Below are 15449 nucleotides of genomic sequence, written 5' to 3'. Positions count from 1 at the left end.
TTAGTCAACCTTGGGTAATCTTTGTTGGTTAGGGGAGATCATGGGTCAATAGTCAAAGGCAGGAAATTTGGTATGGCACATTGCAACCTTAGCATAATTTTAGGATGCATATTTACCATTTGGTTTTAGAGTACTAAGAAATCACTGGACCTATATGTTGAAGCTGTTGTTGGGCTAAAACGATGCTACATCATTTCCCTTCCTTTTTCATGTATCAATAATCTCATTTTACTTATAAATAAATAAATATGTTACAACTGCACAAATGAAGTAAAAGATACATTTTTATTACAAGTAAGATATAACTTATAGAATTCAACCAAACAAAATTTAACACACATCTTAAATTTACAACAGCATCACCATAAGGAACCCAAAACCGAGTATAGAAGCAGCAGTCATTTTTAGGTTTATAGCCGATGAAGGAGGGTTTACAGCCACACCGGTAGGGGGTGGAGGTGGTGAGCTCGTTGTTGGCCCGTTTGCGGGTGGAGTCGGGGATGGAGGAGTGGGGGTTGAAGGTGGGCCAGATGCTGCTGATACAACATCAATCTCAACCTTCATTCCTTGGCTACAATGTCCAGGTATGCCACAGATAAAATACCGTTTTCCTGCAGCCGTAAGTGGGATTGTTGTAGGGCTAGAGGTGGACGTTGAAATAGGACCGCTGGTTCCGCAAGAATCGTAGTTTGACTTAGTTACTTCAAGAACGTCATGATTAGATGTATACCGGAAAACTGCAACATTTAAAGACTACTGTTAGAGATTATGATAGTAAAAGTCTGTGTGCAAGACTAAATTGTTATATTTAATATAAATTTAGTACCTAAATTGTCACCAACTGAAAATGTTTGAGACGAAGCCCATACCCCAAAATTAGTCGATAAGTCCCAACTTCCTCCTGGAGATCCGACAGTGTGATCCACTGCCAAAGCTACATCTAGGAGCATCGTTGTTGCAACAAACACCGTTAGTATCCTCATAATCGACGCTTTAGCCATTGCTTTTAGTTGAGAAAACTAGTTGATTTTCTAAAAAGTACTTGTGTGTGATATTTATGTGGACGTAAACTATCAATTTATAGACAGTTAGGCAGGAGAAGAACAAATTCTTTTTGAATTGTTTAATGTACCATATCTTCTGTGAAGTTTTCATTGTTGCATTATTCAAAAGGTGTTAGTTGAATAAGATTGGAAGGTGGTGTCATTGTGATGTTGAAACTTGAATTGATTTGGTAGATGAAAGATGAAGTAGTTGACTTTTCTTGTCATATATGAAAATGTTTGTTGAATTGGCTGGTGGGAACGTGTTTAGTTGACTATTTCTAATCAAAATATGTAATAAAGTATGTATTAGACTATTAGTATAATGAAATATTTGGTGAAGGTTTAGTTTTTTGGTTATCTTAATAGCCATTTAAGATTTCAAATTCCGTACAAATTACATGAAAGTTAGGTTCAGAAAGGTAGCACCTCTTGATCAGGCTGTTGTGTGCAAACCCAATCCCACATTGATTGGGGATAAATGTCAAGATCAACATATAAGCTCATGAATGTCTCTCTTTACTACCAATTGGTTTTAGAGTAATTTGGGAGCTAATGGTTTATATGTTTGGTGCTTGTTGGGCTATAACCGGTCCTTTCAGTGGTATCAGAGCGGGTTAGCCCAAAATTATAATGTGGATTAATCGCCCCAGTTCGCCAACGATAATGGATCATTGTGTGTGCCTTATATCAAAAAGATCTCCCTGATTTGGCCTTGTTAGCCCAAAATTATAATGTGAATTAATCGCCCCAGTTCGCCAACGATAATGGATCATGCCTTATATCAAAAAGATCTCCCTGATTTGGCCTTGGTCAGGTTGACCAAAATTATAATGTGGATTAATCGCCCCAGTTCACCAACGATAATGGATCATTGTCAAGATCAACATATAAGCTCATGAGTGTCTCTCTCTACTACCAATTGGTTTTAGAGTAATTTGGGAGCTAATGGCTTATATGTTTGGTGCTTGTTGGGCTATAACAGGTTCTTTCACAGGCCAACCGCTTCATTGTATTGTTGTATTTCGCGGATAAACAAAAGGATTTACGAGCTCAACAAACAATAAGATTAAAACTTGAGCTCAAATACAAGGAAGATCGACAACTAAAAAGACAAAACGAAAGCACATAGACCACGAACAAAACAAGGAGGGATGAAACCATGTAGTACAAATAACTTAATAGAGATTAGTAGTAATATCTTATCATCATAATACATTATATTTTAATATATATACCTCAAGTCGATGGATAGGTTTTTCCTTTACTTTTTTCGTTTCTTCATGGAATTCTTCTGTTGTTGGTAATACACCAAAAAAACCTTTCAGTTGTTAACTTTATAGACATAGGCATTTTACAATCGTACCACACTAATTGTACTCTACCATATGTACTTCTAATGGAATAACCATATGTACTTATGTACTTCTAATGGAATTGCCTAGTCATCATGTTATTCTTGTACAGTTGTACTATAGAATTTGACAAGAGGACAATCTTTTGTTTTATGGACATCTAGTTTGATAATAAATATATAATATATAAATAAATATAAAACATATAAGGAGTACTCCGTATTTAATAAGGTTCAACACATGAGTTCTATACATCAAAATATGTTACTTCTTGATTAGTCTACAAAACGATAGTTTTGAAAATATATTAATAATCATATTTAATTTAACAAGCTTAGGAACGTGAGTGAAAAGAATAATTGAGAGACATGAAAAAGTTATTTTTGTTATAATTCAGTAGGCTTATAACTACCTTTAATGGCCTAGTTCTTGATTATAGACTAATAAGTATATAGAGAGAGAATATGAGAGAAGTATGTGTTTTATATATGTTTTTAAAGTATATAAATTATGAACTCATAACACACATATTTATACACAAAAAAATATACTATGCAATGAATATAATAATAATAAAATTAACATCCAATCTAGATATTTTATAACACTCCCCCTTGGATGACAATTTTATTAGAGAATAACTAGTACTGCCTCGTTAAAAACCTTGCTAAAGAAAACCCATTGGGATAAAACTTTAGCTAAGGGAAAAAGAGTGCAGCATAGAGTTGACTCCCCCTCAAGTAGACATTGCTGAGTCGTCACATCTTTTGAACTTGCCTCATGCCAATATTGTGAACGTGTGTTCTGAAAATAGCGGTTGGAAGTGCTTTGGTATAAAGATCAGCAGAGTTGTTGATTGAACGTATCTCATTTTAATCTGGTTGTCTTTTACGAGATCTTGAGTATATAAGAAGAATCTGAGGTTTTCATCTGAAACTGTATCATCTAAATCTTTTATGTATAAGTTTAGCCCCTGTGATTTGTCTACAGTCTCCTCCATGGTTTGCTCAAACCCTTGTTTCAATTCCTATTCCCTTGTAGTCTTTTCTGAGCCTTACCAACATACCATTCTTTTCCATCAAACTTATGACCGTTAAGACCGTCTATGGCTTTGGCGCCTCGTCAGTATTTATATTTTGTTCAGTCACTTTTGATACTCTTCTTTCATTGTATTATGCAAGCTGCATTATCTTCATATATAGTTGTTGGTGAAGATAGTTTTTAGTCTTTTATAGCGTTCTAGTCCACAAGAATCAATAATGATTTGTGTCATTGATCTCAACCAAACACATTTTCGAGTAGTTTCATATAATGCAATCACTTCGCCATGATTTGATGATGTTGCAACAAGTGTTTGTTTTAAGAACGCCATGATTTTGTGGTACCTCCATTTAGGAGTACATATCGAGTTTGAGATTTATCTTTATGAGGATTTGATGAATGACCTGCATATACATAATCAACCAAATCTTGTTTTGAAACGTTAGAATAAAATAATTTTAAATCAGCAGTTTCTCAAGGGTATCAAAATATGTGTTTGTCCCATTCCAATGTCTTTTTGTAAGGGCTGAGTTGAACCTTGTCAACAAATTAACTGCAAAAGAAATGTCAGGTCTTGTACAATTTGTAAGATACATAACAGTCCCAATTGCACTAATATATGGAACTTCTGATCCGTTAATATCTTCATGATCTTCTTGGGGATGAAATGGATCAGTGTCAATATTGAGTGATCTAACAACCAATTGGTTTTATCTTTAGAAAATGTTTTAAAATCTTTTCAGTATAAGTTGTTTGATGTACAAGTAGACCATTAGGCATATGCTCAATTTGCAATCCAAGGTAATACTTGGTTTTTTCAAGATTTTTTATTTCAAAATAATTCTTTAGAAGTTGAATAATTTCATAGATTTCTTTATCTGTTCATATGATGTTAAGAACATTGACATAAACAACTACGATCAGATATCCGAACATTGTTTTTATAAAACATACGTGCAAAATAAGTTTATAAGTATACCCATTTTTTTTTATCAAGTAGTCATTTAATCGGTTATGCCACATACGTCCCGTTTGTATAAACCCATTTAGAAATCTTTGTGATTTAATAGAATATATTCCCTTGGGTTTTACATTAGATGCTTATGATACCTTAACCCTTTAGGTATATTCATATATATCACTATTAAGTGATCCATACAGATAAGTAGTAACAACATTCATGAGATGCATTTAAATAACTACCAGGTTTATTAAGTATCTAATAAGTAATTGTATCCATTACAGGAGGATAAGTTTTCCTCCTAATTCATTTCTGGTCTTTGTGGAAAATATTGAGTTACAAGTCTAGTTTTGCCTTGTAACTTCATTTGCACATTTCTTTTCGGATAAAAATTCATTTGTATCCCATACGTTTCACATCTTTAAAAGTGATAACGATTGATCCGAAAACTTTTTTTTTATCGAGCGATTCTAATTCAGCTCGTATTGCTCCTTTTCATTGAGCTCAATCATGTCCATTTTGTATATTCAATGATAGATTTTAGTTCCAGATCATCATCTTTATTCATGAAGTCATTGTAACATTATATGAAAATATCTCATAGAGATTTTAATTTCATTTTGGTTCCATAATATTGCATAATTTATCGCAATTTTAGTATTTTCATTTATCAATATCCTCTGCAGAAGGAATATTGATTTGTGGTTCTTCTTGAACACTTTCTTTTACCTCATTATCAGCTGATTTTCTTTTTCGAGGATTTTTTATCTTCGGAACCAATTGATCTTCCACGTTTGATGCGTGGCAAAGACTCAATAGTGACATTATTGCCAACTTTTGGAATTTCAATTCGAGCTGGAGCATTTATCGCTGGTATATATGATTTAGTCACCTTTTTTTATATCTGTAAGTGCATAAAGTAATTAATTTGCAAGTTCTTGCATATGCATTATTTTTGAACTTTCGTTTCACATTCTTTTGTGCGAGTTCAATATACCTTAATTGATGTTCACATCATGAAGCATCATTTTTTTTTATTTCTCCCCCTAATCTAGGGAACAATGTTTTATTAAAATGACAATCAGCAAAAACGTGCTGTAAAAATATCACCCATCATGGGTTCAATATATATCTTATGATTGAAGATGTTTTATATCCAAAATATATTGCCATCTTTCTTTGAAGAACCATTTTATTGTGTTGTGGTGATACAATTTGAACATACACTGCACAACCAATGTTCTAAGGTGGAAAATATTTGGCTCTTGGCCAAAATGAAGTAGTAAGTGAAAATATTTATGACTTCCACATGGTATAATGCGAATTAATGTCGCAGCATGTAAATTTACATGTCCACATATAAATATTGAGAGTTTTGTACTCATTATCATTGTCTAGTTATTAGCTGCAAGCGTTTATCTATTGATTTAGCTAAACCAATTTTGTGTATGCACATGAGCAACTGGATGTTCAACAACAATCCCTGTAGATATATAATGATCATTAAATACTTGAGATGTTAACTCACCAGCATTATCAAGTCTCATCCTTTTAATGGTGTAATCAGAATAATGTGTTCTCAATTTAATAATTTTTGTGTATGCACATGAGCAACTGGATGTTCAACAACAATCCCTGTAGATATATAATGATCATTAAATGCTTGAGATGTTAACTCACCAGCATTATCAAGTCTCATCCTTTTAATGGTGTAATCAGAATAATGTGTTCTCAATTTAATAATTTGTGCAAGAAACTTTGCAAATGCCATATTACGGCTTGATAACATACAAATATGAGACCATCTGCTAGATGCGTCTATTAGAACCATGAAATATCAAAATGGTTCACATGATGGATGAATTGATTCATATATCTTACCTTGAATTCTTTCAAGAAACATTTGTGATTCCTTTTCACAATATACTTTTCATTAATCACCATATGTGCTTTCCATTAATCACCATATGTGTGTTTTTTTTTTCTTTCATAAATCACCATATGTGCTTTTTCATCATATATCATTTTCACCATATACGCTTTTAATCATATGTACTGTGTTTTTCATCATATGCGCTTTTAATCATATGCGCTTTTCATCATATACGCTGCGCTTTTCATCATATTCGCTTTTTATCATATGCGCTGCATTTCCATTTTTAAACACCAATTATGTTTGCATAATTGCATTCACTGATGTTTTAATTGGCATCCATGTTCAAGGACTCATTTGAATTTTTAGATGATGTGATTTCTAATATTTGACAGTGATATACGAGTAGTATAATGTGTTTAAACATATCATATCATTCAATATTCATGTAATTAATCTGAAAATATTATTTTCACATATAATGGTTTGTAATTTCCGAAACTATGCATATCGAATAAATCTTGGTTAATTATTTGTTTGTTTGTATATCTTGGGTTTTGTGGAGTACTACAACCACTCATCCATCTCCCTATATTCAAAAGATTTAGTATGCCTTACCAAATTATTGAGGAGAAATGAAATGAAAATAGATTTAATTTATTAGTATTAGAAAACAAAGGAACGGAAGCCGTTGATATTTTTCATTCAATCATTCCTTTAAAATTGAAAAGATCTCATTTCCTTCCCTCTCCGGAAATAGAGTCATAGTAGAAGCTTTATATATATATATATATATATATATATATATTTTTTTTTAAGAGACATCCAATTGAACTCTTGTTCGTTGAAACAATTTGACTATATTTTTAACTCCCCATTATTAAACGGGCCATTTTGATGCATACCCTTAAAAAAATAAATTTTTTTTTTTTTTTAAGTTTTATTATTCAACCTCCTTTTTTTTTCAACGGTCACGTTTTTAACAAAACATTTGACAAGTTTGGAAAAAGTTTTTTTTTTTTTTTAACATAAACAAATGTACTCCGTACTTTAATTTGAGAAGTAACCGAGTAATAATTAACGACTGTTGTTCCATAAAAAAACTTTTTTTTTTTTACGTTACCCGTAAATTATAAAAAAAAACTTTTTGTTTAAAAAGAACTTTCTGCTGAGTTAAATGCATCATGTTAGTAATTTAGTATTTTGCACATATCGAAATCCTTGATTTACTCATGCATGTCTCAAAATATACGAGTAATTATTTTGTTGTCACGAATAGAGCTAGGTAACATATCCTACACTTTCGCATATAACTAAACATCTATCTTGGTTCCAAAGTTAGATTTAATTATCACATAATTTAATAATACTAATAAATTATACATGTTAAAATAGAAATTACGGAGTAACTAATGTTTCGATTATCTTTTTCTACTATTACTTCTATATTACCCTTTTTAATTTTTGTTGACTCGGTGAACAGTACTTTTGTCTTTCTGAACTCGTAACTTTCTTTTGAGATTCAACTACTTTCTTAGTGTTAGGTTGACAAGATTATTAGTGAGAGGTTATTGGTGAGACACGTATTTACATAACACCCACCTGTATGTTTACTCTTTATCTTTTTCATTGGTTCATTCTCTATATCTAAAATCACCCACTTCCTTACATACCAATATTTCTTCATGTACTTGGTATCTAAAATCAAAATCACGAATTCTTTTTTTTTTTATGGAAACACCTTATTTTAGTCGTTTTGAAAGTGGATATTTAAAGTTACTAGACCACATGTTCCTTCACTGAAAGTGGGTAGTTGGGTTAGTAGCCTACGTGTTGCTTTCCCCATTTTTTTAACTGGTAAAAAAAAATTATATGGAGTAAAATAATCAGGATCCATAAAACAAACAAACCCTTACCTACCATTCATCTTTGAAGCTTACTTTCTGGAGCAGACACCATAAACGATCAACCAAAATAAGAAATTATACGTAAATAATAAATTTTAAGAATAAACATTAGTATGCATGAAATAAATAATGATTAATTGCATAAGTAATCATAAATGTTAGATAACATATAAAGATCCCATCGTATTCGTATTGATCGGAATTAATCTCGACCCATGGTACCGTGTTGTCAAATGACGTGTTGCATACATAAAGTACCGTGTTGTCAAATGACGTGTTGCGTACAATCATGAGGTCTTATTAACATAAATATAAATGTTAGTGAAGTTAATAAGAGTTAGATTACATAAAATATAATTCAGGCGGTATAACCGACCATATATAACTTAAATAACATAAATATAAGTGTTAGTGAAGTTAATAAGAGTTAGATTACAGAAAATATAATTTAGGCGGTATAACCGACCATATATAACTTAAATAACATAAATATAAATGTTAGTGAAGTTAATAAGAGTTAGATAATTTCTTACCTTGATTAGTGACATGTGCTTGCTTAGATAAACCTTGATTATACGGAACACTTCGTGCTGATAACGTGTTATAATTCAGTAGGCTTATAACTACCTTTAATGGCCTAGTTCTTGATTATAGACTAATAAGTATATAGAGAGAGAATATGAGAGAAGTATGTGTTTTATATATGTTTTTAAAGTATATAAATTATGAACTCATAACACACATATTTATACAAAAAAAAAATATACTATGCAATGAATATAATAATAATAAAATTAACATCCAATCTAGATATTTTATAACAATTTTGATTAGTAGCTCATAGCCTTTAATTAACAGTAATGTTTAATAATTTTGAACAAGTAAATAAATTATTGATTTATCATGATTTATTCCACTGTTTGAACCAATTTTGCTTTTAATGGATACATTTTTCCCTGGTTGGTAAAGGTAGGTATTTTAGATATTTGACTTTTGTATTCAAACATGATCTTTTTTGCTTCTTATATTTTTTTTTTCCCAAATTCTGAACAAAATTCTGATGATAAACTTCATTGGATTGTCTTATTCATTCATTTTGGACGTTTTCATCTGATATTGCATTCATGGGTCCAGATTAGATATATACTGTAATAAGTAGTCAAACGTTGATCTGGAAGTACATTGGAGACTCGAACATAACAATTAGCTCAATTATACACGGAGTAGGTTTCAAGTATGCGTCATACAGACATTTGTCTGTATAACAATTTTTCATTATGGATCCAAACTAAATAGATTATTGACGTATGTCTTTCTATACGAAATGGAACGTATCATGTTATTTAAAGATGTAGTAGTTGACGTTATGATATGTTGACAATGTGTCTGATATAAACCTCATAAATAAAAATTTTTGAGATGTTCATAAAGGATCAAATACGATTGCAAGATAAATGCTTGTATATATAAATCATAAGGATAAGGATTGTTAGTGTTCTAGCTTCACGAATCTCATTAAAAAAAAAAAAAAAGGAATCTCATAAAGTTCACGTCCAAATTTTTTTGTCACTTTAATATAACTTTCTGCACTTTCGGACCTATTTACCAACTTTTCATTTTGCATCAGTGGCTAGTACTAATACGGATTAGGGATCGAGATTGTGGTCTCTGGTGGGAGTGGTTGAGCGGAAGCAGGTGGTCACAATGGATGGTTGATACGGCAATTAGTGGTGGTGATTCACTGGTTCTTTAGACGGTGAGATAAATGTGTGAAATGTGATTTATTTTGAGAGGAATGTTACACTTACAAAGGATTATTATATTTTATTTACACTATGAGATTTTCATGTCCAATGGATCATACAAATGCAGCAAGAACTCTCTTTAGTTCAATATAGCCACTTTGTAAGCAAAACTCGGTAAACGTTAAAGTAAACGTGGACTCTGTTTTTAGACGTTTTAATAATTTTCAATATAGATCGTGTTGATCTATATATATAGCAAACGGAAGTAAGAGAAACACAATACTTCAGGACAAGCAAAACAAGCACATATGTTGAGGCTTTAAAGAAGTTCTAAGATTATAATTTTCATGTCAACAAGCCAAACTAAACACAAAACAAAGAAAATGAGTTTCTGTGTTGTTTTTGTTTGATGTATTTTTACCTTTTTGTTGTAGCTTCGAGTTTTAAGTACGATAAAAGACAAAGTTTAGAAATCCAAGTTAGTTGTATAAAGAGGGTGGGTCGTCGAACTATTTCCTGCTGGAGAAATAGATACCAGAAATGATGGCTACCCCAGCAGCCGCAACTCCAACAGTTGAAAGAACATTTGTAACTGACATACTCGGTTTTGCTGTAGGTAAATCCAGGAGCTCCTTCATCTGCATGGACCACCATTTAGAGTTGTAAATAGTTGGTACTCAGGAAAGAAAAGTTCTACAAATGAAAGCGAAGAAAAGTTCTACAAATGAAAGCCCTAAATTACGGAGTCATTTTAGGAATTCATCTCTGTACAATTATGATATTAAGCTAAAGTGGGTCAAATCACAAATGTATCAAAATGTACCCAATAGTGACAGAAGAAAAAAACAATGATGTGCTTGTGGAATCATATTAATCGAATTATTTCTTAGGAGTATTATTGAAAAATAAGTGATAATTAGTAACACAAAGGTATCCTTTACAAGAAAAAGGAAAAGCCAAAAATTTCAATTTCAATTTTGGCGAAAATAGAGGCCAATGAATTTAAGGTGTTCCAAGGGAAGAAATAACTTACATCAACAGGCTTTTCCCAATAGTTTTTGATTCCCTTAAGGTGCCCCTTGCCAACAACTGCAACCACAGAACTATGCTCACGGGCTACTTTCAGCAAACTGGACGACATGTACCTACAAGCAAAACCACGTCACAAAAATACAACATAAGAAACCTTTTTCAGCACCTGCATATGAGATATATTGTCGGCGGCAAAACAGGTGGCTTGTAAAGATTAAATAAATGGTTAAAAGGGTAGGACAAGTTGACCCTGGACAAGTTTTGCCTAATTATTAAGCATACGTTGCAGGTAATCAGCATATTGTAATGATTAAAAGAAATAAATTTTTGCAACAATAATGCTAAAATAGTTGATATCACTGATATGCATAGAAATAAAGATACTAACTGGTCTCTTTCATGTACAAGGGTTTCCATTAGAGTAGGGAATTGCTGGCTCATCTCTTGGATATAGAGAGTCAACATGTCCACGTCATCCAGTTCCTTCAACTAATAGAAAGAAATGCATGCAAGGAATACATACAATGTGAGCATTAAATCAACCAAGTTATTAAACTGTATTCAGTTTCTTGAGCATTCGTTGTGAAAAAAGATGATACCAAAATGAAAGTGCTGATATAAAAGGAATCACATACCATTTTATTAAGACGCGTAGAGCTTGGTAAAAATATTGATTGGAACATCAAGGAATATACCAACTTTGTCTTATGCCATAGTGGCATCTTTGACCATGTCCTTCGTAATGTTATCTGTTCAATTGTCACAAAAACATCAAAAGTGGCAATGGTGTAAAGTTTGGATCAACTGCAGTTGTTGAGACCCGAGACTTATCAAATATCTACTGTTAAAAAATAAAAAGGGGAAATACAAGGTCTTTACCGGCGCGACTTTACAAATATAACTAGTTTGTTACTTTAATACTCAGTCACTATTATCATTTCGCTTTTTTTTCTCGATATGATACTAGTTTGCTAGAAGAATACGCTTTTTAAAACATACAATCCTATTACTCCTGTGAAAAGCATCGTCACCATTATACCTGGCAAACGAGTCAGGTTGCATGACTTGCATCGGTTGGGTAATGGGTCAAAACGGTTTTGGGTTGAAATGGGTCATGACCCGTTCTTTTATATTTTGTATAAGACTCAATAGGTTGGAGAAAAACTCATTGGACAAATTTTTTAATTTTGGTTTACATTGACAGACCTAATTATTTTCAAGACCCGAAAGCTTGACCCATTTGACACAAATTTGAGAGTAGTCTCAATTGCCAGGTATAGTCACCATGCTATACCCTTTCATGAGTCGGATCATGTTCCGCTCACCCGGAATGTAACAAAAGGGCTGATGAGTCATTCCCATATCATTACCAGATCATCTAATGATAGTAAAGTGGAAGGCGAATTAAAGTCTAGATGAGAAACCAACTTGACTAATTAGGTAGCAATACATAGCTTAAGAAAAATTATTCTACCAAATAAACAGTTACATTTTTTGGCAGATAATAAACATATTCCTGAAGAGACGATCATAAGGGATATATAAGTAATTAGAACATATGATAAGTGTTTATGTATTGGTTCTAAAGTATATTTAAATTTGAGGGGAAAAACAAACTTCCACGATCTTACATTTACTGGACGATCACCAAGAATCACTTTACCACCATACTTTATGGCCTCTTCATATCCAACACGGAACTCGCTACCAGGGAAAACCTCAAGCCTACTAGCAACCTGACAAAAGAAAAATCTGCATCACGTATAATGCAAGATAAAATCATTCATCATAATTTTTTTATATTATATCAGCTGACATATTAAGAAGCAAAACTCTGCGAAATTATTTTAACAATATCATGCCTTAGCCAGAAACCAGCTGTAGAGGATTGCGAATGTGTTGTGATTTTTCTTCCACAAGTCCAACATTTCTCCCATTGTAGGTACCTGCCCAACCTAAAATTCAGTAAATTTGCAAACTAATATCTAAAGAAAAATGAAGTCTTAATTACAAAGTAATAATGCTAGTTGACTAAGTACCATGACCAATTAATATTTTCAAGCGATGGGAAAGGGCAAATTGAATATGAGAAGAATCTGGCAACCAGTATAAGTATTGGCTACAAACTTTCTAAATGACAATTGATCTCTAAGAAATGTATACAAAGATATATAACCTCTAGAACATTTAAACGACATATTGTCACCCTTGGTCTTAAGGCAGAGTGATCAAGTCCTAGAATTCTTTTTTGTAAAGCCAAGTTAAATTTCTATAAAGCGTAGCCTGTTACATTAAGCATACATCATAACAGATATCCCTTAAGTACTTTTTGCGATAAGCCAATATGCTGATAAGAAATGGCATGTGGTCATATGAAGCAAAAAAGTATGGTTCCCGTAACATAACACTTCCCTAGTTCTAACTTGAAGAAAGAGAAATTTTCTTGAATGTCAATCAGAGTGCAAGATATATGTTTTGATAAATTGTATTTCTACAGTTAATGTTTCAAATATCCTGATCCAAATCATATCCCAATTTCCTGTTCATGCTTCCATATGTGTAGAGCAATAGAAAATAAATAAATAAATAAATAAATAAATAAACCCAGGGACCTTCAGATTCTGAGGAGTGAGCATAGCCGCACGATTTGAGCATAACTCCAGAAACACAACCTGTATTCAATTACTTTGCAGTGAGTTAATAAGAAATAGACATCGATAATTTAAGGAAATCGGCAGGTGGCTAACCTGCAAAGAGGTACATCTATCAATCAAGTATAATACGGAGTATTTATTAAGAGAAGCACCTGTGGTTTCAAGAAACTAATTACAGCTTCAACTTCTTGGCAAGACTCCTATAAAAGGAATGACATAGTAAAAAAAATCCACAAGTTATTGCTTTATATAGCAAAAAAGGTTCTTAACTGTATAAGTTGGGCACATTTTTCCAGATAGGACAGAACTATCCTACTCAATCATCAATGTATCATATTCCTTCATGGTAGCTTTCAACCAACAAACAGAGTCGAAACGTTAAATGCAGATTAAGCAGTATTCCCCAATCCCTACAACTATAGGTTTTCATTTGATTGTAGAATCACCTTTTTCTTATTTCCAGTGGCGATTCTAGGATGTGAATTCAATGGGGTCCTAACTTTTTTTCCCAGTACCAATTATATTTGAATAGTATTTTAGTGGTTGTTTACATTAAAAAAACTACAAATTCGAAAAATATATAGTGTCCGAGTAGTTAGTCATATACATCTTAAAAGAAAAACTATGAATTCAAAAAATATATGGGTCCTACACTTAAATTTAGTGGTGTCCGGTACAATTTAAATGATAATTTCTACAAAAAAAAAAAAAAATTCACACTAGCGGTGTCCCGTGACCCCACGGATCAACACATAGAGTCGCCACTACTTATTTCTCTGTTTAACTAAACAGCAGGTGATACAAATATTAGACCTTATTAAACTCTATTTGAAGCTAGTATGCTGCCAGAAAAGCAATGCACAGATGAAAGCTAACTGATGAACAAGTTGATAAATAAATACATCAAGCAAATTAACATAAAAATAAATCCAGTTACCATGGAAATATGTGCCGTTCCGACCAAAAAAACATCACAAATTCCTCCTTCCACAGACGATTCGCATGAAAGCGTTACGACACTCCGTGATAGCTCCTCTGGAAGCACTTTCCTTTGCTTACCTTCATCATGTTTACCATTTCGTTAAATTTCCTCAGTAAGAACAAAAAGTTATATGATTATAACCAAAAAACAGTTTTAACAGATTCAAACCTTCAGCATATTCAGAATATCATTTTATTTGCTTAGTGAAAACAGAAAATCGTAATTAAGTATATATTCAACTAAACGCTATATATACAATATGAACATAAAGATATTCAAACATATCAGAACCTTCAGCATTTTTTATTGACATCAGTAAAGGCAACAATGATAGGTCTCTCAATAGATCGCTTAAATTATATTATATATACGATAAAATAAAAACACGAATATAATCAATTAATTCAAACCTTCAGCCTCATTTTCATCCGCTTCGCGATACTGCTCATCGTCAATAACAACGCTCCGATCATCAAGGCTCGAAGAGCTAGCTCCGTCATCGGCGATATTCTTTGCTATCGTATCATCAAATTCTGACGCCTGATCAGGCGAATCGGAATCCGGATTCATCGCCGTTGAATAACGGTGGCGGAAGGTGGATGTGAATCTGCGGTGAAGTATTGAAGGTACGGTGAATTGGCGTAGTGTGTGTTTTTGTGTTAGAGTGTGTGTTGTTTTTGATATATCGCCTGAATTTTGCCCAAAAAATAATCCGACGGCCGGTAAATGCAAGCTTTTTCTGTAACGGTGAGGCTTTGATAGATGTATTAACTCGACCGAGTTGACCAGGGAGCGTGACTGAATTAGCCCATTCATATATACGAACAGTTAGTTCTTCCCAAGAAATATGTTTTGC

At 32.6% G+C, this 15449-nt stretch overlaps 2 protein-coding genes across 2 annotated transcripts; both read right to left on the bottom strand.

The window, feature by feature from the left end:
* Positions 1-266: 266 nt before the first annotated feature.
* Positions 267-1068, bottom strand: LOC139855688 (mavicyanin-like). The gene is made up of 2 exons (XM_071844939.1): positions 827-1068; positions 267-737 (listed from the first exon to the last, which is right to left on the bottom strand). The coding sequence occupies exons 1-2, from the start codon at positions 999-1001 to the stop codon at positions 349-351; spliced, it is 564 nt and encodes a 187-aa protein (XP_071701040.1). The 5' UTR covers positions 1002-1068; the 3' UTR covers positions 267-348.
* A 9168-nt stretch (positions 1069-10236) lies between these two features.
* LOC139855681 (uncharacterized) lies at positions 10237-15449 on the bottom strand. Its single transcript, XM_071844930.1, has 10 exons — positions 15004-15449; positions 14549-14670; positions 13764-13811; positions 13570-13629; positions 12820-12903; positions 12589-12693; positions 11593-11706; positions 11346-11446; positions 10959-11070; positions 10237-10563 (listed from the first exon to the last, which is right to left on the bottom strand). Exons 1-10 carry the CDS (start codon positions 15407-15409, stop codon positions 10435-10437), a joined length of 1281 nt encoding a protein of 426 aa, XP_071701031.1. The 5' UTR covers positions 15410-15449; the 3' UTR covers positions 10237-10434.

Source organism: Rutidosis leptorrhynchoides, chromosome 1 (genome assembly GCF_046630445.1).
Source record: "Rutidosis leptorrhynchoides isolate AG116_Rl617_1_P2 chromosome 1, CSIRO_AGI_Rlap_v1, whole genome shotgun sequence".
NCBI lineage: Eukaryota > Viridiplantae > Streptophyta > Magnoliopsida > Asterales > Asteraceae > Rutidosis > Rutidosis leptorrhynchoides.
The sequence above is the reverse complement of the archived record's forward strand: the minus strand, read 5'-3'. Positions and strand labels throughout refer to the sequence as shown.

Bases quoted from the DNA above. Each gene is read 5' to 3' on its own strand.
- LOC139855688 (XM_071844939.1), bottom strand. From the start codon at position 1,001: ATGGCTAAAGCGTCGATTATGAGGATACTAACGGTGTTTGTTGCAACA. The intron at 738-826 runs GTACTAAATTTA...TAAATGTTGCAG, and splicing joins TTCAGTTGGTGACAATTTAG to TTTTCCGGTATACATCTAAT.
- LOC139855681 (XM_071844930.1), bottom strand. From the start codon at position 15,409: ATGAATGGGCTAATTCAGTCACGCTCCCTGGTCAACTCGGTCGAGTTA. The intron at 13,630-13,763 runs GTGCTTCTCTTA...AATTGAATACAG, and splicing joins TTAGTTTCTTGAAACCACAG to GTTGTGTTTCTGGAGTTATG. The intron at 11,447-11,592 runs GTATGTGATTCC...TCTTTCTATTAG, and splicing joins CTACGCGTCTTAATAAAATG to TTGAAGGAACTGGATGACGT.